The following is a 23,820-nucleotide window of genomic DNA, read 5'->3' on the forward strand; positions in this document are numbered from 1 at the left end:
CGGCCTCATTGTATATTAGCACCCTAGTTGGTGCCGTGGCAGTGACTCCGTAAATAGCTCTCCATGGTATTGCATCACCTAACCTTGCAGAACCGGGTTGACGATGCAGACCTGTGAGAATTAGGAGCGGGGGCATATGTTGTTGTTGTTGTTGTTGTTGTTGTATTTAACGCCGGGCCGTTCCTGATATAGGACAAAGGGCGCCTGGGGTTGCGGGCTTCTAGCTAATAAGTAAGTACAAAATAACATTAATTACAGTCCCTCTCTGTCACAATCGGTATGTCCTTCATGCCATCGTCCACTCTCTGCTTCCACCAACGTTCCAGGAGTTCAACTAGAATTGATCCCTGCTGTCAAGTGCCCAGGGCTCTTCAGCTTCCAGGATCCATGCGGCGGGGGCATATGTGTCCAGCAGCAGTGACTGGTTCTTGCCTGGTTACCTTGCGGTTTGGACTGCTGTGGGTGAAAAGAGATAGCCAGGCTTTCCACTCAGGATCCCATTTACTTCTCAATGCGAGGTGCTCAAAAGCCCCAACACAGGTGATCATTCTGGCCACAGTCACCATCCTCCATCGGCCTCATGCTTCATCTTCACAACGCCCCCAGACATGACTTGGCCAAGCAAAGTCAAGTAAAGTTGTGCTGTGCTGAACCGGCGGACTTCAGATCCGAGTCTCTCTCATCATCACACAGACAGCAATCAGCATTGCATGACACCCCGAGTGAAAACCCTCCCTCTTACTTAACCAACCATTCCGTCATCCACGAACACGGTAGAGTCGAACCCTGCAACATGCCACGTGGGCACAGGATCGGGGGTTTTTTTTATATATATATATATATTTTTTTTGAGCAAAGCAAGGCCACCGGCATCGTCGTCCCTTGGGTCCGCGAACCAAACTACGTTGCGAAAGTGCGGCGAAGATTGTCAGTTTGGTGGGAGACCAGAAGCGACTTCCAGAATCTCCAGAATCCAAATCGGCAGGAGGTGATCTGGGGGGGGAACAGTCCCCCTTGCATGAACTCCTGTCCCCGCCAGTGGAGAGAGATATTGAACTAGCTAATCAAAATTCGGGTTCTTGTTAGCGGGAGAGCGAAGCGGACGCCGGCAGACCAGAGACGCGGGTGGGGGCGTCTGCCTGACGCGCGTGACGGGCAAGATAGACATGTCGGGTGGGTCTCTGTGCTGGGAAGGGAAGCCCAGACCAGTCATAATTCATCCACACTTTACTTAAGCTGTCTATGACTCTGTTTTGGGTAACCAACACACACACATCCTTGCTCATGAATGGCTCTTGCTGTTTGGCTGGATCCTAGTCTGACTGGTTTGGTACACTACAGGTGTACTTTAGGAAAAAGGCCGTGCACGTACCACCCCCAGCCAGTAGCAACTCCGAAGAAACCTCCAAAGCAGCGCCTTTGCAACAGGAAAGTGACTGGATAAATGCCCTGCGGAAAATAGGGACCTTGCTGTTTCGCTATTTTTCGAGAAATCAAGGCACTCACCAAATCGGGACTAGTCTACTGATCTCATCTTCTGAGGCGCACAACACAATCAGTAACCGTCCCCCCGGACTGACGGCACCGCCTTATTTATTTCTCCCCCCTCTTGCTCTTTTCATCTCCCCATTCCCACTCTTCCCTCACCCAACCAAACGTATCCATCACCAACTCTTCACAACAAACGTCATCAAAGACGCGCCTATACCCCATCCACTTAAACATCAACTTCAAATAACCTCATTACAATGACTGGACGTAAGTACTATTTTCATTTTATTTTATCAGTTGTCGTGATGTCGGCGCGTCTGGATCGTGGTGGTGACCCCGCGCCTTAAATGGGCAAGGCTTCATTGGCATGCATCTAGTGTGATCTCGGATCGCGTCTTTCGTACGCGCCTGGATCACGACGCGCCGCATCCAGATTAACCTTTATGTATCAACCTGCATATTTCGATGTCATTATTCTAACGTCTTACAGGCGGCAAGGGCGGCAAGGGCCTCGGAAAGGGCGGTGCCAAGCGTCACCGCAAGATTTTGCGTGACAACATCCAGGGTATCACCAAGCCCGCTATCCGCCGTCTCGCTCGTCGTGGCGGTGTCAAGCGTATTTCTGCCAGTAGGTTTTATCTCTATCACGTCGCTTACGCTAGGATGCTAACTTGCCTTCCCAGTGATCTACGAGGAGACCCGTGGTGTCCTCAAGTCCTTCCTCGAGGGTGTCATCCGTGACGCCGTCACCTACACTGAGCACGCCAAGCGTAAGACCGTCACCTCCTTGGACGTTGTCTACGCCCTCAAGCGCCAGGGCCGCACCCTGTACGGTTTCGGTGGTTAAGCATATCACCGTTTTCAGTGTTGCTTGAGGCTTTTGCTTTCGCGCGGTCTGGGTTCCATGGCGCCGTGGCATCTGAACTGTCGATAGCCGATACCTCTTGCAGTGGATTGTTCGTTGGTCTTTTCACCGGTAATGGGGATATGGATACAATCACGTTGATTTACGGCGTTGGGGATCACGAGACTCAGGGAATGATAGTACTCAAGGCGTCGATAGGCAGACGCTTGTCTGAAATGAACCACCGAAATGGTGACTTGAACATTCTAAATATTGGCATGCACTGCAGTGATGTACTTGAATCATGACGCGTGTCTTGTCTACTCCCAATGAACGCCTTCACCTGAGTAACAACGCCATCTGTCTGCTTGCCTGAACATATTGCCATCTGTCTCATTAGGTGCATAACTCCGTCTCGCTACAGGTATTTCCTCCCCGCCGCTGCCACGCGTGATCGAAACACGGGGCTCTTGACCTCCATATTGACCTTGTAGAAGGGGCTCATGATAGCCTTGACCCAGTTCTCATACACCTCCTGGAAGAAGTTCTTAATGGCCTCCTCCGTCGCGGGACTCGTGGGGTTGGCGCCGATGGCGGTTGACGACCGGGACGACGGCGTGCTCGACGGCGCCGAGGGCTGATGCAGGAGGAGGAACTTGACGTTGCCGGCCGTGACAAAGCACGAGACGTAGTTATTGAAAAACTTGTCGACAAGCTTGAGGTACCTGTCGACCGGGGGTCACTCGGCGTCAGCATGTGTAGGCGGCGCAAAAGATGGTCATCCCCGTATCCGTAATCGCGCGGTGAGGGCTGTTGCAAATGGAGCTGCGTAGAGTGCCATAATAGCCGGCGAGCAACGAGAAGACGGGAGAGGATGAGTAAAGGGAAAGTGAGGGGAGGGGGGGGGGGGGGGGGGGGGGGGGTTGGTTACATCTGTCCTTGCGCCCACTGCACCTCCTCGACGATGTCCAAGCTGCTATGCAAGATGAACTGGTTCAGATGGCGGATCTGCTCGTTGAAGCGCGACTGGCCATCACCCCCCTGTTTGGAGGTGCCGAACTCATACTCGAAGAGGGGGTTGTCCTGCGTGCCGACGATGGCGAAGTAGTACGACATCGTTTCCTTCCTTTTCACCGGCGCGACATGTGCAGAGAGGCGTGCGTGCGTGTCGGTCAGTGGTTGTGGATGCGCTCGCTGGTTCGGGAGAGACTGGAGCCGCTCTTCCAAATCGGGCGGCACGTAAGCGACAAGGCGAGAGTCCTCGTGTATGCCTTCGTGAGATTCTATGCGGTGTGCTGGCGTCGGAATGGATGTCCTTTTTTTTTCTTCTCCCCCAAATTGCTGAACCGGGTTGGGATTGAAGCTCTCGCGGTTGCGCGCCTCTCACCGAGTTCCCAGCGGGGGGGTCGGAGAGCGGGCGGGATGCAGGGCGGCGGGGACCCTGCTTGGTAGGTATGCGCTCAGTGTAAGCGTCGCCGTCGCCGCAGAAAGTGTCGGGGTGGTGTATACAAGGTAGGTAGGTACCTCTAGGCTCTAGGCAAGCGTGGGAAATTCCGTGCTGGTCTTTGATGCTCTGTTGCAGCGTCCAATGGAATGGAACGGCGCCCCACTTTTCACGGCAGCTCCCAAAATTTCCCCGGGTCGAGTAGAACGTTTGTCGACGATTGAGGATTCGAGCTCCTGAGCATCATCCGCACCCGCCTCCCCTCCAACAGCAAACGATAACAACAGTGACGACACTACGGCCGCCAAGGGGAAAGAATTGAGGCGCCTTCCTTTCTTCGGGTCAGCGAGCCACTGAAAAACGATTCGGTCAAGCGGCCCCAAACCCCTTCACCAATCTCGGCCGTCGCAAAGCCACGAGACACACCGGACCACACAATGTTCGGGGCATTCCGCGTGACCTCGCCGCTGTCGAGCGGTCTGCTCTGGAAGATTCCCTGGCGGCTGTCAAAGTTTCAGAAGCGGCGCCAGCGCCAGCGCCTCCGGGCCGTTGACGACGTCGTCGCGACGGTGGACGCGGCGCTCGCCAAGAAGGGTGTGACAGTTGCTGCGCTGGAGCGGTGGAAGGACGAAATGCCGACCGAAGCGGAGATGCTGCCGCGGGACAAGTACACCATGTTCGACCGCAAGGAAAAGAAGTACCGCAAGGGCATCCACAGTACGTTTTCTCTACCCCCCCTCGGGACTCCTACACGCCCCTGCTTCCCTGGGTCCTCTTGAGGGTCTGGGTCTATCCTCGCCTCACAAGGGAGGGAGATGGATGAGGGATGGAGATGGGATTTGGCTAACGGTTTTCATGTACAGAACTGCCCAAGTGGACGAGAGTTTCACAGAGACTGAACCCGCCCGGTTACTAAACGCCATCGTTTCGAGGATGTCGATGGCATGCCGGTTGGAGACAGTGGGAGGGGATTGGTGAAGGGGAAGAAAGGCAGTCGGTCATGTTGCAGGACGACCAGAGAACCGGATCCGTGTACGAATATGTACTCTACGCAACTCGAACCTCTGTGGGTAAGGATGCTCCTGTCAACAATGTCTGTGACGATAGCAGCAACCCGAGACATCGCAGAGCCCCTTGTATATTACGCGTCTGTTTGGGTTCAGAAGACGAAGAATGGCTCAAATGCCGTTGCACAGAATCACGATTGTTCTTTGTCTGAAAGCACCAAGTTCCAGCCCCGCACCCAGGCCAATCTTGGAACAAGGTCCTTAATCGTGTTGTAATTGAGGGTATCGCATTCCAAAAGCCTGCCTAGGTTGCAAAAGCATCGTTTCCCGCCGACCCGAAATAAAAATAAAATATAAAAAAAAGGGAAAAAAGTGTTTACTAGCAACCGTTTTGCTTTTGATCTTGTCATCTGTAAATTGTGAACAATCCAATGCCTCTCGGATGTTCCACTCAAAGTCTCCGCCGAGTCAACCCTCTCGGTCTGCGCTTGCTCATCGTGCCGCCTCTTCATAATCACCCATTCGGTCGTCCCGGTCCCTCTGCATCTGGATTGCCCTGCCCAGCCCGCCGCGTCCCTCGTCATAGTCCTCCCGGTACTCGTCGCGTACCTGCCCTCCGCTCTTGCCGCGGCCGTACTGCCGCCCTTCCTCGAAGCCGGGGTCGAGATCGGTGCGGATGACGCGTTCGTCGAGCTTGGTTCCGCCAATATACTTCATGCAGTCGAGGGCGTCCTGGTGGGTGTAGTACTCGACGAAGCAGAAGCCGCAAGGGGTCTTGTTGAAGCGATCGAGGCCCATGACGAGGCGCTTGATCTCGCCACACTTTGAGAAGAGCTCGTAGACCTGCTCCTCGGTGGTGTAGAAGGAGAGGTTGCCGACGTAGAGGGTCGTGGCGTTCGCGAGGGGGTCCTCGGGCAGGGGCTCGTTCTTGGAGGCGGCCGCGTCTTCGGCGTCGCGGGCCTCGCGGGCCTCGCGAGCGTCATTCTTTCTGCGTTTATTCTGGGAGGCCTGGGGTTAGCACTTTGGGTGATACTCTCTCGAGGTGGGAAGAGGTCATCTAAGGACTGGAGTAATACCCTGTTGTGGTAGTATGCGCTTGGCCTGTCAAGGCGCTCGACTGTGTTTCTGTGGCGAACCTGCATCTTGGGAGGCTCTGGAGGTTACCAAGTTTCCACGATTGGAGGTCAATTGGGTTGTGATCGGTGATGTAAGTGGACTGTAGTCGCAGGTCCAGATGAAGATGCAGCGACAGCCGGAGTGAGATTGGCCCGTGTGTAGGTATCTAGGAAAAGGCAGGCAGGGACAAAGGTACCTCAGGCAGATGCAGCTTCTGTATCCGTAGGCGCGGCCCAGCTCAGTAGGTGGTGCACGAGCCCTTTTGACATTTGGAACCTGGCCTGGAGCTCCAGCATCTTAACACTCGACTTCACTGCTCCGCATCCTCGGCGACGACGACGGCGACGACGACGACAGCGCGGGACTCAGGTCACAATAAAATCAGGCCTCTCCTGCTTTATGGCTCAGTGCGCTTGGTTTTTGTTTCGTTTTTGAGTGCCATAGACGAAGCTGAACTCGTGAGCAGGAAGCCACCTCACTACTACTGGGTACACCAGGGGTACCTCGCTTCATTATCAACAACGTAGAGCAAAGACGAGTTAAAGCATGCTCAAACGACGACCTGTTCACTTGGGTACTCGGACCATGTTACAAATAGCCATTTCACCCTCCTCTTTCGATCTCTGTAATTTAATCTGCTTTTCTAACAGTGGATGTTCCGGATGCATTCAGGTTCAATGACACCCCGCCATCTTTCAGAGCGTGTGCGCTTGTCTCTCAGAGACTATGAGGTAAGGGGATAAGAGATGTAAACATTTCTGCATATAATATAAAATGACATTCGAAATGATTGCATTGGGAATGCCGAAACGGCTTTCGGGCGCCAAAATCAGATGATTACGAATTTTCTAGTGAAATGTTGGCGATGTATCCGTAAGTTGGTGCAGACTTCCAGCACGGACGACTTACACGATTCCTATGGTTGTTCTGATTGGCGGACTGCCGGGAAGGGAAGCTTGGGGCGGATCCCGGCGTGGCTGGCTGTCAGCAGCAACCGCGTTTTTTGACCAGAAATAGTTCCAGCAACAATCTCGTCTCTGGCAAACACCCACCGCAAAAAGAAAAACAAAATATCAACGAACAACCCTCGAGCTGGATCGCAACTGCCGAACACCTCGCACATCATAAGAGCTTGCAACCGTAACCTGACGACACATCCTTTTGGCCAGAGAGGGACGCAATGCCCAAGGTCAAGAGCTACTCAGCTCCGTGGCTGTCTCACGGGCCCGGTCACCAATTGTTCGCGCCCTCGAGCGATGCTGCCTCCAAGGCGCTGAGCGTGCCATCGCCCTATATGTCCAAGAAGAAGAAGGCCCCCGGCCCAAGAAGAACGATTGCGAGGCGAGGCACAGAGGTGTTTGTTGCTGTTGGCAAAGAATTGCGATGGGGCGACCTGGCATATTTGAAAGAGAAGTGGTCAACGAAGCATGCGCACCGTCGCATGGGCAGCCGTGTCAAGCGGGAAGACTCGGCGCAAGCATTCGACGACGAAGCGATTCCCTCGACGGAGGAGGCGGCTACGGCCCAGGGCTTCCGGGTACGGTCCAGGCTCGAGAGGCATGGAGATGACAATCACTAACGGCTTTCACAGACGATCAAAACCCCTGTTGCGGACGACATTCGCCAGCTTGTCATTTCTCCCAACTCCGACTTCCTCGCGATTCTGACGACCCATACCGTTCATATTTGCGTGGTTCCCGACTCGTCGCATCTCACGGCCGAGGACACTGGACCCCTGCGACCCAAGATCTGGACGCTGGGGCCTACAACCCATGTCACTTCGCGATCATCAGTTGCCTCAGCTGTCTGGCACCCTCTCGGTGTTAAGGGCTCCTGCCTGGTCACCATCACCACCGATGCCATTGTGCGGCTTTGGGAGCTGTCTCTCACGGACCGGTGGTCGTTCGACTCTCCTACACTGTCAATCGATCTTAAGAAACTAGTGGATGGCACGACCCTGGACCAAGACTTCACAGCATCCACCGCTGCTACCAATGCTAGCTTCTCGCAGTATTCGCTCGAGATGCAGGTTGCTTCGGCGTGTTTTGCCAGTCGCGGTTCCGGCGGATGGAGCCCCATGACTCTCTGGGTCGCCATGAGAGAAGGTGATGTCTACGCGCTGAGCCCTTTGCTGCCCCAAAAGTGGGCACCGCCTCCCACCTTGATTCCGTCGCTGTCCGTTTCCATCGTCTCCAAGGTCGCCGCCTTGGAAGACGACCCCACCGTGTCTGAAAAGGATAAGCTCCTTGCCCAGCAACAGCTCGAATGGATGGGCGATCTGGATTCCCAAGAACCTCAAGTCCTCGACACAGCGCCAGGTGAGGAGGCCGTTGAGGTCTATACACGCCCGTCTCGGCCCGGAGTCATTCCTCGGCTCCAGGGCCCGTTCGGGTTTGACGCCGACCCTGACAGCGAGGACGTTGGGGATAGTCTGCTAACGGACATCATTGCGATTGGGAAAAAGATCGACACCGACGACCTAATGATGGGTGAGGACGAAGATCTTGACTTCGACGACGGTGAACATGAGGGCCTTTCACTATCGGTCATTTGTCTACTGTCCACCACCGGTCAGGTCCGCGTTTACCTGGATCTGGAGGGCGTCGAAGCACAATGGCTTCCGCCTCGAAACAAATCCAAGCTTGGACGCCTCCTCGCCGCTGCCGACCCACCCTCTCTGTTGACCTTCCAGTGCATCGACACCATGACGGGAGGTGAGATGGATAACGACGCATGGCCGACTTTTTCATCGGATGCCATGTCACGCTACTCGCTTTTTGTCACTTGTTACGTTGGCATCACTTTCCTATCCTTTTCTCCCTGGGTCTTCCGACTTGAGGGTGAGCTCTCGGGCGAGTCGGAGGCTGGCTCTGACTTCCGTCTCGGTCTCCTTGTCAATGGGCAGAACTCTATCAGGGAACGACTGTACACCCACTCTTCATCCGACGTCAACGTGCCGCTCGCCGCATCCGCCGCTATCCGCGACCCAGACTTGGGATACTTCCTTCTATCGGCAACTCCATACGAACCGATCGCCTTGACATTCGACACGCCCGACGATGACTTATCTCCTATCCGCCACGAAACGCCCTTCGAAGAGAAGCCCGCCACTATGGAGCCTCTGGACTTTTACGAGCCCCGTCCGACTTTCCAGCCGTCACACGCTTTTGAGCAGCAGTCCGACCTCCCCGAGCTGATCAACAGACTCCGCAGCTCCCGGCACAAGACCATCTTGAACCAGGAAATTCGGTTGTCGCCAGTCACGCTCCAGATTCTCACAGATGCCCACCGCATCCTGGGAGAGGACACTTATCGCCTCGGCACGGCCGTCGCGGAGATCTTCCGGCGTTGCGCTACTTTGCAAGATGATCTGAAGGACCAGATCAAGAAAGCAAACGAGGTGAAAGAGAAGATCGACAAGATTGCGGGCAACGACAAGGACGGGGAGGGCGAAAGCGACGACGTAAGATTCGAAAGGCGCATCACCGAGGCGCAAGAGCGCCAAAAGCGGCTTAACGAGAGGCTAGAAGGCGTCCACAGGTATGTTGGCAAGGCTACAACCAGGGAGCTCAGTGCCAAGGAAAAGGCTTTTGTGGAAGAGGTCAGGAGCATGGGGGCCAGCGTGCTGGGATCGTTGCCAGAAGATGGACCGGGAACAAGGCAGCAGAAGAAGTTGAAGAAACGTTTGGAGGATGTACAACAACTTCGAGACGAGTTGGTCGGGGAGGTGGAACGGATACAGAAACAAAGCGAGGGCGGTAAGGATGGAAAGGATTCGTTGTCGTCGTCGTCGACGGTTTCGGATCTAAAGATTCCTACAGAGATCCGCAAGGCTAAGTTGCAGCAAGTCATGTCTCTCCTCTCACGCGAGACTGCTCTCGTCGAGGCCGTAAGCTCGCGACTGGAGCGTCTTCAGACGCAGTAGCGTGAGATTATCGGGCAGGCAGATAGAGTTGGATGACAAGATACCACGTGGTTGCTGCGATTCTCGGACTCGTCTCAGTTGGTGCCCAAGAGCGACAGTGAAGGGGTCTGTCACATTGGCGGATGAGCAATGAAAATGCGGAGCAAGCATGTCTGAAAGGTCAGATGGCCAATCGTCTCGGTGATCGGTGCGGAAAACCACATCAAGACGATGGGGAACCGCCACGCACGATTGTTTCGAAATACTGAACGCACAATCGTACCGTGACTTGACTTTGATCGAGGCGACCGGACCATCCATTCCTGACTTCGGCAACGATCTCCTCGACGCCCACTAGTGCCCGTTTAGAGTGCCTTGGTCCCAAAGTTGGGACAAGGGAAGATGCCGGCCAAGGATTGACGATCGCTACAGCCTTGAATTACAATGAGGTTAACCGGTTTTCGGTTGGGTATCATCCAGATAGCTGACGGGAGCCACAGGATCGGCGCGGATTGGTCAAAATCCAAGCTGGATCTCTAAAGTCTGAACCTATCAATCATTCACCGCTACCAGCCTCACTTCCAACTCCGCTGCCCATCAGATAACACAGAACCAGTGCTCCTCCATGGCTGGTGCACAGTATCACCATGGTACGCCCCAACTAGCTGTCTTGGTTGGAGGACGCTGCTGACGGAGCTTGCCAGGGTGCGAGGTACAAGACAGTGCCTCCTATTCCAGGATACGGGTCCCACGACCGTGAGCGTCGGACATCGTGGCATTCGGTGATACCCGACGGCCGAGCCCGTCACGGCCTGCCTTCGTGGGCGACGCCTGCGTGTAGCGTTGCCTTCTGGGTTTTCGCCCGAAAAGAAAGCGTGGCATGTTGCTTCTTCCGTTTTCCCCTGCGAGGCATCGTTCAGCATACCTCATCGTCTGTGCCCCTTGACCCGTGCCTGACGGGCACCTTTCGCTCACAGACCGCTCCTCCTTGGCCCTGCGGTCCATTGATTCGTTTTGCATGATCCAACGGTTCGCTGCACGGGTAGGAATAGCGCTGTCTTCTGACAGGCACTAGGCCCTTCGCACAACCACCCCGCCCCTTCAGCACCTATTCCCGACTTTGGATGAACCCGACCGAGACGGCGGAGGAACGGTGCGTCGGATCTTTACCAGCTTCTTTTCGGTACTCTTTTGTTTCGTTTTCGTTTCCCGCTCTGTGCGACAACAGTCCATATTCCGCTTCCGAACCCACCGGTGCCTTGCCGCGCTTTTCCCCCAGTTGTAACAAATCCGAGCGGCATTCATCTTTCCTGTTTCAGATTGATATTTATCGTGTTCTAGATATGTCCTCACGCTATGGACCTGTCAGGCGTGCCGAACCAGTGCTGCCTGCGCAACGGCCCAAAGATGACGACGGGCCAGGTAGGCTGTTGGGAAACGGAGCTGAAGCCGCAGGCTAGGCAAGGCAAGGCGTACGGGCGCAGCACAGCGTAGCGTAGCGCAAAGCAGCGCAACACCCAATGTCGGCCTTTTGCTGCTGGAACACGTTGTGTAAACGATGCGACTGCATCCAAAGGCGGCGTGAAGCTCGCGGCCCGGTCACGGTAAGAAGTCGTTGCGCGTTCGGGTTCTAGGCGACACACGAGACATCGAGTGGAATTCTTCCTCATCTCGTCGCCGGCGCTACTCGTGCCAGCAACACACTTCCCCGACAAGTCCGGTCAGCTGGGCGGTTCAATGTATCCTGCCATCGGGGCAGGGGCGGGCGAATGTCGTCTGGCCGATCCGGCCGTCGTCGTGGTTCCATTCTACATGACGCAAGGAAATTTAAAGAGCCGCATCGAAAGTGAGACGAAAATACGCATCACACCTTGCAGGACGCGCCTAGGGACAGGCCGCATCCAGTTGACCAGCCCATTGCCTGCAGACAGGGACATGCAAGGAGGCCCAGGGAACATGAGATGTTCTACCGAAAGACCACTGTTGCCTATGGTGCCCATTCTGTGTCTTATTGGTCTCGGGTTGAGTAAATTCTTATCCTTTCACTTCGGACTTCAAATCCCCCCTTCCAAGCAGTGGCTTGGCTGTTTTCAATACTGCCTTTCCGAAAGAGATGGCTACTGTCCAGATACGTTCCTTTTCCTTCTTCTGAGCTCCCCCCTCCCCCATTTCTTCTTGATTGCAGCTTGCTCTCCGTTGGTAGGGCACTTCACGCATTAGCATTTCACCCCGGAGATCAGATATTACCTGATTCCACATGGGGCGTGAAAGGTTGAGCCTCCCCTGCCTCGCTCGGGCTTGAATCTGCGTGCCTTTGCCTTTCCTTGTCTGGTCTCTTCCTTGCTTCCCGGACGATTCGATGCATCCAATCTAAGACCAGCATACTTTAGTCCCGTTCGACATGCATGGCCGCCTTTGGTTTCGCCTCACTTTCCCGATGCTCTTCGCCGCCACTCCAAAGCACCAAATCCTAGGGTTATCCAACCGCAATGGTATGGCCGAAATCCGCCAACCAGGCTGCAAGGCCCTCTTGCATGCCACGCTTTCGACGTTCCCTATAGGACGACGACGATATGGAGTGCTGAAGCTGTGAGTATATAAGAAGTGACCTCGGTCTCGCGGTTATAGACTCTTGCCCTAGTCAATCTTTCAACCTTTTGAGCGTCTTGTTTTCTGCACATGCTCGTGTCGTTGATTACTATACCTGGATCCGCAACGTCGTCAAAACGCTCCAAACTGATAACAATGGCCCCCAATCCGCTGTGTCTCGTGTGGCGCGACCAGACAATAGGTGAGATCACTCTCCACGTTCTGCTGCGTGGCGTGCCGACTCGACGACTTACACGGAAAATCTAGATAACCTCCGTCTGATCTCGGGCCGCAGCGCCGTCATTGACATCTACACATCACGTCACCCCAACAAGTCGTTTACCATCTACGCCGTCAAGGTCCACCGCGGCAAGCGTCAGGAGGTTCTCTCCGCGATGGGCCGTGACCTCGAGGACGCCTTCGAGAGCCTCCACACAAAGTCTTCCCAGGAAGTGTACCAGTTCATCGACGCCAACGGCTTTGCCTTCCCCCGCGGAGTCAAATTCATCTCAGGCCATCACGATGACGAAGGCTCTGAAACCTCTAGCAGCGAGGCGTCGACCGTCGGTACCTCCGACGTACTGTCCCTATCCGCGGTCTCGTCAGACGGCGAAGATGACAACGTCAGAAAGGGCAAGAAGACGAAACCTTGCTCCCGCCGCAAGAGCAAGCGCAAGTCGAAGAAGGATTCCAGGCATCACGAATCCTCTTCATCGTCCGGGGAGGAGGAGGAAGAGGAAGAGAGCGACTCTGGGCCCGAAATCGCTACTCGGAGACGTCCCACTGCTGTACTTCCCGTCACGCGCCCATCCCACATCCCCGCAACGCACATCCCGGGCTCGCAATATCCTCCCTTTCCTCCTCCAGGCTGGAGAGGTCCCCCGGCCCGTGTGCACCCACGCGCTCCCGCTGCTGGAATGCCGCCCCCGGCCCCTACCTTCCCACCCGGTATGCGCCCGCCTCAACATCATCATGGCGTCGCCGCACCCGTCGTTCCGAGCGTTCCAACGGCGCCCTCCAAGCCCGTCCGCCTGGTTGTCAAGTGGCGCGGCCACGGCGAGAAGAAGATCATTGAGAGCTGCGCGCCGAGTCACCGGGCGCTGCAGCGGGCGGCGCTTGCCCACGTGCGGTCTCAGTGGCAGACTTTCGAGAACGTGGTCGCGCAGGAGATGACTCCAGGACGGCTGTGGGGGCTGTGCGCCAAGGTGAGGCGCGTGGCGCTGGGCAAGGACATGTACGCCATATCGGCAGCGGGAGGTGACGATCTGGGCATGTACTACAAGGTGGAGGATATTCCCATGTTCGAGATCGATGTCGACCATGATGGGAGCATCGTGCCACCTCCGCCACCCCCGCTGCCGCAACATCTTCCTCAACATTAGTTTCTGGTGTATGGAAAACAGGTGGATCCCCGGGAGGGGGAAAGTGATGTGTGATGTGACAACCTGATCAAGGAGCTTTATGGTGCCCCCCCTTTCCGGAAACGAACTGCATGCCGTGTGTGGTTCTCGGCTGCATTCATGCATTCTCCTGCAAAGTCTTGTTTTTGCGGCCACTTCTCTGCATGGTATGGCCGGGGGTCGCAACATTGGAGTTTGGTATATAGTAGGAGCTTAGTATACAGAAATATGCATGTGATTTTCTTTTTCTTCTGGGGTTGATAAGCAACAAAGTGTTTTTGGCGCCTAAATAGCTATTCACAGCACAAGACGAAGCCAGCGTCACCTTGCTGATCCAACCGGCTTCTCTGAGGGACCCCTTTCGGAATTGTGCCAATGTATTGACTTTCCATTGGACAGCAGCCTCGTTGACTAAAAACAAAGAAAAAGCATCCATCCTGGCCCAGGAGGGTCGTGATTTCTCGAAAAAAAAAAAACAAAAAAAAACCGCACCACATGGTCACAAGTACACCTGTCCAACAAGCAGCAAGCACACTCGTATCACGGACGCTAGGGGTGAAGTCGCTAAAAGGGGAGCAGAATGACCAACGTTAAGGCGATGTCTAGTGCCACGCGGAGTCGTGTCCGGACCCGGGGTGGATACGGACCGGAGGCTGGGGGGTGAGGGGGGGGTAAAGGAGGTGTGGGTCTGCAGCCTCGTAGTGACACCCCACGCGGCAGCGGACGCCCTCTTGGAAATCCAGGGCGCGCGGGTGGGATGGGTACGTTGATTGCTTAGAAACATTGAAGTCCTGTCAGGACCGGGGGGTTGGGTTGAGAGGGAGAGTGGTGGGATAAATGGTTGAGCGAACGTTGTCTACGAGTGGCGCTGCCACTAGATCATACCTACTTTTATTTAGTTTTTGTCTTGGAGCCTGCGCGGGAGAAGACGGCGCATTGCCGTGGAGGGTTGTGGCGGATGTTTCGGTGTGACGGTGAGAAGATTTATGTACGTGGCGGCCTTGCTGAGGATGATGATGACGTGTTTGTATTCGTTCGGTATTTCAGGTGGCTCCGAAGGAGAAGAAATCACACCGAGACATGAAACCCATGCAGGGTAAAGATTGTATTGTATGACTTGTCCAAGTAAGTGTGGGTTTTGTTATTATTGTACATAAATGCTATGATGAATTGATTAATCATGGGAAGACGGCAAAGGGTGTTGCAATAAACAATTACTGAATGAACGCGTTATCTGCATCAATGTTACGATCATCCTTTGTGAATAAACTTCAGCAACTGTATGTTTGACAGCGCTTGACAGCATTTGACAGCATTTGACAGCATTTGCTTTCCAATGATAAGAGAGACACGCCTATTCAGACCCATTACGTGACTTTGAACATTATTCAAATTTGAAACGACAACTGTTACGCATTCTTCGTAAGATACGACCTTGTAGCAGATGATTAATGATTGACCAAGAATACATGGTTGTAGTAGGGTCGATAAATGATTGCTATTTGGTTTAGTCCAGTGATACGAAGATGTAAAGACTTACTACTGAAATAGGTAGGTTGGCTCTACTCAAGGGACTATCACTCAGAGCTTTGATCTGACTCAATGACGAATGGCCCATAGTACGGCTGAAGGCTGTTTGGATAAGGGAACTCGGCACAAGAGAACGGAGAAAGCCTAATTGATGTATCAATCCTTTTAGCAACGCTTCGACATTACGCAATGCCCTTCTTCATTTACATCAACGGATTCCCTGGTGTCGGCAAGCTTACCGTAGCCAAAGATGTATGCAATCTCATTCAAGAGAGTGGGGTGTTCCACAACCACTTGGTGATAGACCCTGTAGCCGCTATGCTTGACCGACGGTCTGAAGCGTACGACGAGTTAAGAGCAGAGTTCCGAAGGCGTGCTCTACATGCCGTCGCCACGCGCCCCGAGTTGGAAGACACGACCTTCATCTTTACAGACTCGCGCGAGTCTAGCGCTCAGGGAAGTGCGGGCGTGAAAGATTATCAGAGCGCGGCCGAGGTGAGGGGCGTGCCGTTCATATCGATCATCCTGCATTGTAAGCTTGAGGAGAAGTTGCGGAGACTCGAGGGCAAAGATAGTGGCGACGAGAGCAGACGGAGCACGGAATTGATCGACGGGGAGATTCTGCGCATAGTCCGGGAGAACGAGGAGATTTTCCGATGCGGGGGTGAGCTGGAGCTGGAGCTCAACATCACGGATATAAAACCAAGCGAGGCGGCCCGAGTTATCGTACACCACGCATATACGATAGCCAGCAAGAAGAGGGAGGTTCCGAGTACACGACGCTCACATGACTTATCAGTGTTGTAGCATCTACCTATAATACAGCATATGTCGTATCTCAACTGTGGTCAAGCTGGAATGGATCAAAAGACACGGGGCCGCCCAGAACACCAACCTAATCTATCCGTCCCGTACTCCAAATGTTCAAACCGACCTTGACGCCTTTCTTTACGGGCAAACCAGCGTGCCACGTCTCGTCGTATCCAGCACCGCTCCCATCGGCGCGAAAGTTTTCCCAAAAGACGGCGTTTCCGGGGACCGCCTTGAACACGACCCCCTTCTCCTCTCCATCGCCTTCGCCCATCTTCTGACCGCCGTCATTCCCTTCTCTCACACCCCCACATTCGACGAACCGACACCACCTCTCCTTGACTCCCGGGACGCTCAACAACGGGAACTCTGTCCCACCGCCGACCAGGCCCTCGCCTCCGCCCGTCCCAGGCGTCCCGTCCTCGTCGCGCGCGTCGACCCAGGCCATCATGCTGCTCACTCTCCCCCATCCGCCACGGTTCGCGCTCCAGTCAAAGTGATATGAGTAGTGCCCGCCCTCGACATAGCGCTGGGTCCGCAGCCTCTCGACCCAGAGCTCCTCGCGCCAGCCCTGCAGCGCGCGGACGCGGGCCTCGACGCAGCGGACCGTGTCGGTGCGCGGGACCATGGCAACCTCGGACTCGCGGATCGAGGTGTCGCGTTGGACACCGGCGCCGTCATGGGTTATCGTTGACGGCTCAAACAGGGGTTGGCTGGACGGGTATGTGAGCATTTGACGGCTTCACTTTGGGTGCGAATGCAGAAAGAGACGAGGGCGAAGAAAGGCGATGGAGCACAATGGCAAGTCGGAGGAAAAGCAACGGGAGAGTTGAACGAAGAAAAGAAAAAAAAGAAAAAAAAAGAAGAAGAAAAATCCAGAGTGAGCCAACTTACCTGATGTCGAGCAAATGCACCCTCTCCTCGGGGCTAAGGAACCCCTCAATATACAACACCAGCGGCTCTTTGGAGAAGATGCGCACCGAGTACGTGTCAGGCGGGCACGACAACGCCGTGGCGTTGGGATACTCGATGGCGAGGAGCGACTCGTTCATCTGCGGCCGGGGCGTACGGACAATCCGGCCTCGGCCGCCGGCCCCGGATGGAGAGAAGAGCCGGGCGATGGGGTCAGCGAAGAAAACAAGGACCGCCACGAGGCCTACGACGTAGGAGATCATGGTCGGGGTCGGGAGGTATTCATGGAGCAAAGGGCCGGCGTTCGTTTATGAGAGAGTGCGCGCGCACACAAAGGACACGGACCGAGCTTCAGTAAAGAGGGAGCGAGTTCACTCGGTAGCAAAGAACGGTTTGCAATACGGATAATCAAACGACGTTCACTTAAACATTTTACCCGCTAGCGTATTGGTGGGTGTTACATAGGTGTCTCCGCCACATCCGCGCCGTGCAAAGCCGCAGCACACTGTGCGTGGGACTGGCAGACTTGGAAAGGGCAAGATGATCCTCATTTTACCTAAATGAAACGAGAATGGCTTGTTACTGACCCGTGTCAACCACACAAGAGTGTGTCAACGCTACTGCTTCTTCTTCTCGTCGACTGTCCCCCCACCCTTGCGGTACCCCGACTTCGAATAAGTCGCAATGAGTCTCCACAGAACCCACGCAAATCCCATCATCACTGCGGCCGCCGTCCCGACCCGAACCCACTCGGCTTGCCCGGCCTCGAGGACTGGCACCCGTACGGTGCTCAGTAGCCGGCCGCCGTCCTCGGCCACCGATCCCGCAGCAGGCCGCGGATCGACGTGCCAAAACACCGTCCGCGGCCCGAACAATGCGTCGTAGCCCAAGTTCACCCTCTCGAAGGGGCTGCTCGGGAACTTGGTGCCCTCCTCGGAGGAGCACGCCCAGAACACGGCTGGATAGGGCACCTCGACGTCCGTGTACCCGCCGGCGGCCGGCTCGAGGTAGCGCAGGTGCAGCGGCACCTCGGCCGTCCACTCCTCGTCCTTCTCTGTCGCCGGCGGCCTGAGCTCAAGGAGGACGCCGGAACCCCACGGCTTCGTGGCGTAGGCAGGCGCCTCGAGGTCGACGGGCGAGGTGGAGTAGCGCAGCGCTGTGAGGTTCTTGGATTGCAGGAAGAGGTCATCGGCGAGCTGGTAGCGGTCGGCGAAGACGGTCTTTGGGAGCGTCAGGTGCGCATGGACGGCGCAGTATGCGTCCTCGATTGGCGGCTTGGCAGAAGTGAGCGTGAGCTGCAGCGTCGGGTGTAGGCCCGCCGGCTCGAGGAACTTTGCGTAGAAGGAGCTTGGGCGAGACGAGGCGTCCGCGTGCAGGCGGTGGCGGGCGGGCACGTTGAAGAGGACGGACGACGGCTTCTTGTGCTCACCGAGGACGGTGAGGCCGCCGCTCATACCGATCTCATGGGGCTCAGGGTTTGGGGTGGCGTCGGTGGTGAGGATACCGACTTCGGTTCGGTGATTGGGCGTCGAGGAGACGGAGACGCGATGCTTGCCGTGAGGCCACTGGGCCGTGAGTTTGAGAGCGTGCGAGATTGTGTCGTAGGATATATCGAGAGAGGCTGCTGTCTTAAGCTCCTCGGCGCGGGATTTGCAGGCGGTATCCGATGCCGAGCAGAGCTGTTCGGCCGTGTACTGTGTGAATGCGGCGAGGTCCTCTAGCGGTTGGTAGTATTGAAGAGCAGCCGAGTGAGAGAACCGGTCACGGGGAAGACTTGTGAAGGACTGCATGGGCTGTTAGACGGTGGATTGTACGGCCAGATGTGAGATGACGATGGGTTACCTCGGACGATGAGCAGCCGCTGCCACCAAAGGCGTTCTTCAGTTCTTGGCATAGTTTCGTTCTGCACTCATGTCAACACTCCCTATCCCCACTGCATCTCACGGCAATTTACCCGTCCCATTCCCCATCCCTCTTCGGGGTATAAAAGAGGTGAAGGCCCGGCGATACCCTCGAAGCCAAGGGTCCAAAAGTGTCATAGGCCCAAGGACTAGCCCATCTGATGTGCAGCTCGTGACTCTCACTGAGAAGCTGGGAGAGCTCAGATGGGAGCTCCTCCAGAGCCAGTGTGACTCTCTCTTCACGGACGGACAAGATGTCAGGGCCCTTGACACCGGCATCGCTGATCTCGAGAGACTCGGGTGGAACGCCGTCACCTGGCTTGTGGATGAAGGTGATTCGCTGACGCATCTTGCTAATGTCAGGTGCAGCTCGACGAGGGTCTCGGCAACAGGTTTCCGGTCGATATGGAAACTTGAGTGATGGTTTGCGATGAAAAGACTGCAGCCGCAATACTACTGTCGATGGAAGTGGGCTCCTCGGTGACGTGAATGGTGTAGGGGTGATTCGTGAGCGAACCGAACAGCATGTGCTTGGATGGGTCTATTAGCATCGACAACGACGTTGGGGACCCGTTGCGTTGCTGAGGACACCTCGCTCAGTGCGGAGCACAGAAAGCCTGCAGCTCCGATCGGTGGCCATGATGCTGCGGCTCCAGTAGGCTTTAGTAGCTACCTAAGCTTGAATACACAGGGGCCTAGGTACCTAGGTAAGTAGGCACTGTAGATGGCCCAAGTATTCCCTCCCGTCCGTGTCATCTTCGGAGCATAAGCCACACACGCCGGATTAGATAAGCATCAGCCACATTAGATAAGACGCCAAGACAGCACGTGGTCAAAGCGCTTGACCCCTTTAGGTAACCGGCCTCAGTGACGCTAAACCGCTTTGGCTACCGACACTCGTTTGCACCACCAAAGCGGGATGCCTCCAGCCTCTGTCCACCAAGACGGACGGCGCCAATGTCAGAAAACACCGCCGACGTCTTTCCTCGACTTCCTCTCTTCCAGGCCAGAAGACGTTTTGTTGTTCTTGCTTAGTGATGCATCAGACGTCGTTCCCGAGACTGCAGTCTTTCTGGCTCTCACGTCCCTCCTAGTTTCCCCTCTTGTCGCGATATGCATCTCAACAACACTTTCTATCTAGTGAACCACATTCCACGCCACAGATTGCGCTGGAACTGTGCGACATCTTGACCGCTCAGGTATACATATCTGGGGGAAACTCCGTGGCAGGTGAATAAATCATCAGAGAAGCGTGGGTTATTCGCATACATGGGCGACCACCAGCCGTACGTGACCATTCGGTCGCGACGACCCGCCGACGGGAACAGCGTGAGCAGTGCCGACTCGACTGTAAGTGCAAGAGTTTCGACACAGCATTCGCTCAGGGTACAAGTAAACTCACAAGCTGGTATTGTCCAGTACGGATCCAACTCCGACGGTGCGCCCCGTACCGCCACCCACGATGTCAGCCGCGTGAGCTACCATGTGAAGCATCTGGGCAGCTTCGCACAGACTTTGGAACATGTGAGTCGCCGCGGACCACCGGCCAAGCCTGCCTCGGCCGCTTTCTAACACAATCCCAGTCTGCCAACAGAGCATTTCCTAATCGCGGGAGATCCTCACAGCGGTATACGAAGGTCCAAGCCCTGCTGCTCCACTGGGGCTGCGATGACCTTTTTGTGCTGCCCGAGCTGGAGGACTTGGAAAGGTGTCTCCGGGAGGACTATGCCTATGAGACTGAAATCTTCCCCATACCGTCTGAGAACTCACATCTGGAGCTCATGATGCAAGTGGGAAAGTTGATCAAGGACCATGAGGCCCAGGACACGCTCTTTTTAATCTACTACGGTGGTCATGCCAGGATAGACGAGTCCAGGCAAAGTACCTGGTGCGCGTAAGTGTTTGCAAACATCTCGTAGATTGGGCTATTTGTCCTCAAATGTCGTTAGAACACGGCATTCCGACTCGCCTTGGCTTCAGTGGTCCGCCATTCAGACATTGTTAGAACGTTCGGCATCCGACGTTCTCATCCTCCTCGACTGCTGCGCCGGCGCTGCAAGCGCAACATTTCCCAACGGCAACAGCATCACCGAGGCCATCTCTGCCTCAAGCTGGGATGCTATCGCCCCAGATCCAGGTCGCTACTCCTTCACGAACGCCCTGATCGAAGTAATGCAGGAATGGCGCCTCCGCGCCTTCTCTGCGGCGATGCTACACGCCGAAGTGCTCGCCCGCTTGAAGCACCCACGCCCTGTCACCATCAACGGCAAGCTCTTCGAAGCCAGGTCGACCCCGGTCCATTTCATGATGACCTCTAACCACAAGGCACCCAGCATCGAGTTGTCCCGAGTCGTCCCCGCCGGAAATCGGCCGCCTTCGCCCCCTCGGGAGATCCCAGCGACTGCTGATGGGAACGAGTTCCCCGAGGGGGTAACTGGCGGGCGTGGTCCAAGTGGCCCCATATCTGGCGAGCCGAACGAGGACACACCTCATGTCATGATCTCGCTCGCGCTAGAGGATGATCAGCAACTGGATCTCAACGCATGGGAACAGTGGCTGTCAAACTTCCCGGCCATGGCCAAATACGTCAAGGTCCAGGGTGTATTCAAAAGCCACTCTACACTCCTCCTGGTGTCCATGCCGGTTATGATATGGGACCTCCTGCCTGAGGATCATGCCACCTCTTTTGTGGCCTTCATCCGGTCGAACAACCTGGTGGCCCAGAAGACATTCAAAGAAGAGGCCGAAATCCAAGTACCAGCGAGCAGAGGCTCTCGCGCAGCGCTTGACAGGACACAAGCTGACTCTGCGTCAACGAATACGTTCTTTTCCGACAGCACATACACATATGCTCCGACGGATACAGGCAGAGTTCTTGGCCAGCAAGCAGCTGATATACGATCCTTCTCTTTGAGCAGCGAGTTGGCTTCAGGAATGGACGTAAAATTACAGCACGCAGGTCTAGGATCGTCAGGAATATCGCCATCCTTGTCTCCGACTAGCGGTCACTCGACGCCGCTGCCGTCTGCCAATTACGCAGCTTCGCTCAGCACTCTCCAGCGTCAAACCGCCGCCTTCTCTCAGGCATCATCCAAGGTGGCTTTTTCGAGGGCGATGATACCTAATCAGCAGAGAAGTGCCCGCAGGACTGCCTTCCCCTACATACCTGAGCCGCCCAGGTTCTCGCAGCACGTCGAGACGCTGCTCCAGCAATACTACCGGCAGGAACCTTTGCCCAACGACGAGCAGAAGAACTTCGTCGCCTCCAATCTGGGTATCGAACTATGGCATGTCGACGTAGGTAAATCCAACACTCACAACGGGAGAGCTCGTCACTGACTGTCACAGGCCTGGTTCCATCATCGGCGAGAGAGAGATATCGTCTCTCGGCAATTCCAGAAGCTCAAGATGGATGATCTAGTTCCAGCGGCAACCCAAGGAGCTCGGATGATACTGCCCCATCATCTCAACAAGATCATTGAGATTCTGCCTCCCGGCAGGACACTACTGATCGACCTCAGACCACCAGTAGACTATGAAAAATCTCACATCAGGGGCGCCATCAACCTTCGTGCTCCTCTGTGGCTTGTCCAGGATGCCTCGTTCGACGTGATTGAGCGCGCCTTCTTGGACCGCGAAAGCAGACAAAAGTTCGGAGAGTGGCAGTCAACAGTTTGCATGGTCTTCTACGCCCGCGCCGTGGACTCTCCGTGGGAGTGTCCCGTGGCCGACGTGCTCTACGAGAAGTTTAAGAGCTGGGGCTGGCCCGGCCGATGCTTCATTCTCAAGGGTCATTACAGGGAATTCAGCGTCTCCTACAGCAAATCCATCGCTGGGTCCAAGATGACGGACGAGGCAAGAGCACATGCGGAAGCCCTCATCCGGGCCAGCAACCAAGCGTTAACGTCGTCAAGGGAGGATGACGTAGAGAGGAGAACCCAATACGAGAAGCTCCTGGCCCAGATAGACGACGAGGGCAGAGTGAACTCGTCGTCGGGCCCCAGCCAGTCAAACAGCCAGGACCGCGCGCGTGCCATGAGCCAGCATGAACAAGATCTCGAAGCCGAGTTCCGCTGTCGCGTCCCAGACCTCCTCTACCGCAAAATCCTAGATGTCCACGGCAATAGCGGCGGAACGGCTGCCGAAGCATCACCCGCCGCCCATGGCGCTGGTACCGAGGCATCAATAGTAGAACCAGAGGGTGCATGGTCAGGGCAAACGAAAGCAACGGGATGGCACTGCTCGTCTACGGGCCATCCTGCTGGGGCTGGAGGCGACGAAGACAAGGACCGGGATGGCGACAGAGACAGCACCACCGCAGCCTTTGGTCCCGACACGAAGGCACCGCTAGTCGAGTATCTCGATCGAGGTCTCTTTTACATCCGGCAGGGGAGACTCGCCAACGCGACCGTCGTCGAGGCCTCTACTGCCACATTTCCTAGACATGACACAAAACCTACCACCAACCCTCCCCGCATGGGACTCTCGAAGCTTAGGGCCGAGGACCTCCATGGATATTTTGACTCGGCCGCGACCGTCTCGACGGCTTCAGACGACTCTTACGTCAAGGTCACCAAGGGCGAGGGGCAGCAGGCGGACGGCCACCCCTCCGCCTCCCCAGACCCGGTTCATCACCACCGCCAGGATCACCACGCCGGATTCGGAGGGGAAGACGGGACGAGAGACGCCGCCGCCGTCGATGGCCCGTTGAGAGATGAAACACCCAGGAAAGGCCGGGGCGGTTTCTTCAACAAGGTTCTGCGGCGAGCATAACTTTGTCGAGAAGGGAGGAGGACGTCGTTGTGCCTGGACCCAATGCCTTGTTTAGGGATGATGCGACGGTTGTGGCCCGTCGCCCATATTCGTCTCAAA

General features: G+C 55.7%; 11 protein-coding genes across 11 annotated transcripts; 7 read left to right on the forward strand and 4 right to left on the reverse strand.

Moving 5' to 3' along the window:
* Window positions 1-1,983: 1,983 nt before the first annotated feature.
* Window positions 1,984-2,338, forward strand: LY79DRAFT_505318 (histone H4; the record flags this gene model as incomplete). The annotated part of the gene is made up of 2 exons (XM_060553610.1): window positions 1,984-2,119; window positions 2,175-2,338. Coding segments are annotated over 2 exons (300 nt in total), but the record flags the coding sequence as incomplete, so codon positions are not given.
* A 194-nt stretch (window positions 2,339-2,532) lies between these two features.
* LY79DRAFT_536631 (Sedlin) lies at window positions 2,533-3,847 on the reverse strand. Its single transcript, XM_060556619.1, has 2 exons — window positions 3,267-3,847; window positions 2,533-3,060 (listed from the first exon to the last, which is right to left on the reverse strand). The coding sequence occupies exons 1-2, from the start codon at window positions 3,449-3,451 to the stop codon at window positions 2,754-2,756; spliced, it is 492 nt and encodes a 163-aa protein (XP_060419681.1). The 5' UTR covers window positions 3,452-3,847; the 3' UTR covers window positions 2,533-2,753.
* Window positions 3,848-4,216: 369 nt separating this feature from the next.
* Window positions 4,217-4,695, forward strand: LY79DRAFT_575589 (mitochondrial ribosomal protein L31-domain-containing protein; the record flags this gene model as incomplete). Its single annotated transcript, XM_060559717.1, has 2 exons — window positions 4,217-4,496; window positions 4,643-4,695. The coding sequence occupies 2 exons, from the start codon at window positions 4,217-4,219 to the stop codon at window positions 4,693-4,695; spliced, it is 333 nt and encodes a 110-aa protein (XP_060419682.1).
* A 265-nt stretch (window positions 4,696-4,960) lies between these two features.
* Window positions 4,961-5,928, reverse strand: LY79DRAFT_686986 (RNA recognition domain-containing protein; the record flags this gene model as incomplete). The annotated part of the gene is made up of 2 exons (XM_060564679.1): window positions 4,961-5,695; window positions 5,863-5,928. 2 exons carry the CDS (start codon window positions 5,926-5,928, stop codon window positions 5,279-5,281), a joined length of 483 nt encoding a protein of 160 aa, XP_060419683.1. The 3' UTR covers window positions 4,961-5,278.
* A 1,154-nt stretch (window positions 5,929-7,082) lies between these two features.
* Window positions 7,083-9,827, forward strand: LY79DRAFT_505643 (nuclear pore complex protein An-Nup82; the record flags this gene model as incomplete). The annotated part of the gene is made up of 2 exons (XM_060553641.1): window positions 7,083-7,439; window positions 7,494-9,827. The coding sequence occupies 2 exons, from the start codon at window positions 7,083-7,085 to the stop codon at window positions 9,825-9,827; spliced, it is 2,691 nt and encodes an 896-aa protein (XP_060419684.1).
* Window positions 9,828-10,290: 463 nt separating this feature from the next.
* LY79DRAFT_205632 (uncharacterized protein) lies at window positions 10,291-11,405 on the forward strand. Its single transcript, XM_060551496.1, has 3 exons — window positions 10,291-10,456; window positions 10,511-10,737; window positions 10,882-11,405. Exons 1-3 carry the CDS (start codon window positions 10,454-10,456, stop codon window positions 11,264-11,266), a joined length of 615 nt encoding a protein of 204 aa, XP_060419685.1. The 5' UTR covers window positions 10,291-10,453; the 3' UTR covers window positions 11,267-11,405.
* Window positions 11,406-12,551: 1,146 nt separating this feature from the next.
* On the forward strand, window positions 12,552-13,777 carry LY79DRAFT_665577 (uncharacterized protein; the record flags this gene model as incomplete). Its single annotated transcript, XM_060563087.1, has 2 exons — window positions 12,552-12,597; window positions 12,663-13,777. The coding sequence occupies 2 exons, from the start codon at window positions 12,552-12,554 to the stop codon at window positions 13,775-13,777; spliced, it is 1,161 nt and encodes a 386-aa protein (XP_060419686.1).
* A 1,737-nt stretch (window positions 13,778-15,514) lies between these two features.
* On the forward strand, window positions 15,515-16,132 carry LY79DRAFT_665578 (uncharacterized protein; the record flags this gene model as incomplete). Its single annotated transcript, XM_060563088.1, has 1 exon — window positions 15,515-16,132. The coding sequence occupies one exon, from the start codon at window positions 15,515-15,517 to the stop codon at window positions 16,130-16,132; it is 618 nt and encodes a 205-aa protein (XP_060419687.1).
* Window positions 16,094-17,455, reverse strand: LY79DRAFT_646339 (2OG-Fe(II) oxygenase family oxidoreductase). The gene is made up of 2 exons (XM_060562461.1): window positions 17,030-17,455; window positions 16,094-16,848 (listed from the first exon to the last, which is right to left on the reverse strand). Exons 1-2 carry the CDS (start codon window positions 17,308-17,310, stop codon window positions 16,221-16,223), a joined length of 909 nt encoding a protein of 302 aa, XP_060419688.1. The 5' UTR covers window positions 17,311-17,455; the 3' UTR covers window positions 16,094-16,220.
* LY79DRAFT_536649 (PIG-X) lies at window positions 17,447-19,650 on the reverse strand. Its single transcript, XM_060556620.1, has 3 exons — window positions 19,002-19,650; window positions 18,890-18,950; window positions 17,447-18,831 (listed from the first exon to the last, which is right to left on the reverse strand). Exons 1-3 carry the CDS (start codon window positions 19,295-19,297, stop codon window positions 17,665-17,667), a joined length of 1,524 nt encoding a protein of 507 aa, XP_060419689.1. The 5' UTR covers window positions 19,298-19,650; the 3' UTR covers window positions 17,447-17,664.
* A 567-nt stretch (window positions 19,651-20,217) lies between these two features.
* Window positions 20,218-23,721, forward strand: LY79DRAFT_665581 (uncharacterized protein; the record flags this gene model as incomplete). The annotated part of the gene is made up of 5 exons (XM_060563089.1): window positions 20,218-20,298; window positions 20,368-20,472; window positions 20,532-20,842; window positions 20,898-22,245; window positions 22,297-23,721. 5 exons carry the CDS (start codon window positions 20,218-20,220, stop codon window positions 23,719-23,721), a joined length of 3,270 nt encoding a protein of 1,089 aa, XP_060419690.1.
* Between the last annotated feature and the right edge of the window lie 99 nt (window positions 23,722-23,820).

Source organism: Colletotrichum navitas (genome assembly GCF_030913465.1).
Source record: "Colletotrichum navitas strain CBS 125086 chromosome Unknown LY79scaffold_3, whole genome shotgun sequence".
Lineage (NCBI taxonomy): Eukaryota > Fungi > Ascomycota > Sordariomycetes > Glomerellales > Glomerellaceae > Colletotrichum > Colletotrichum navitas.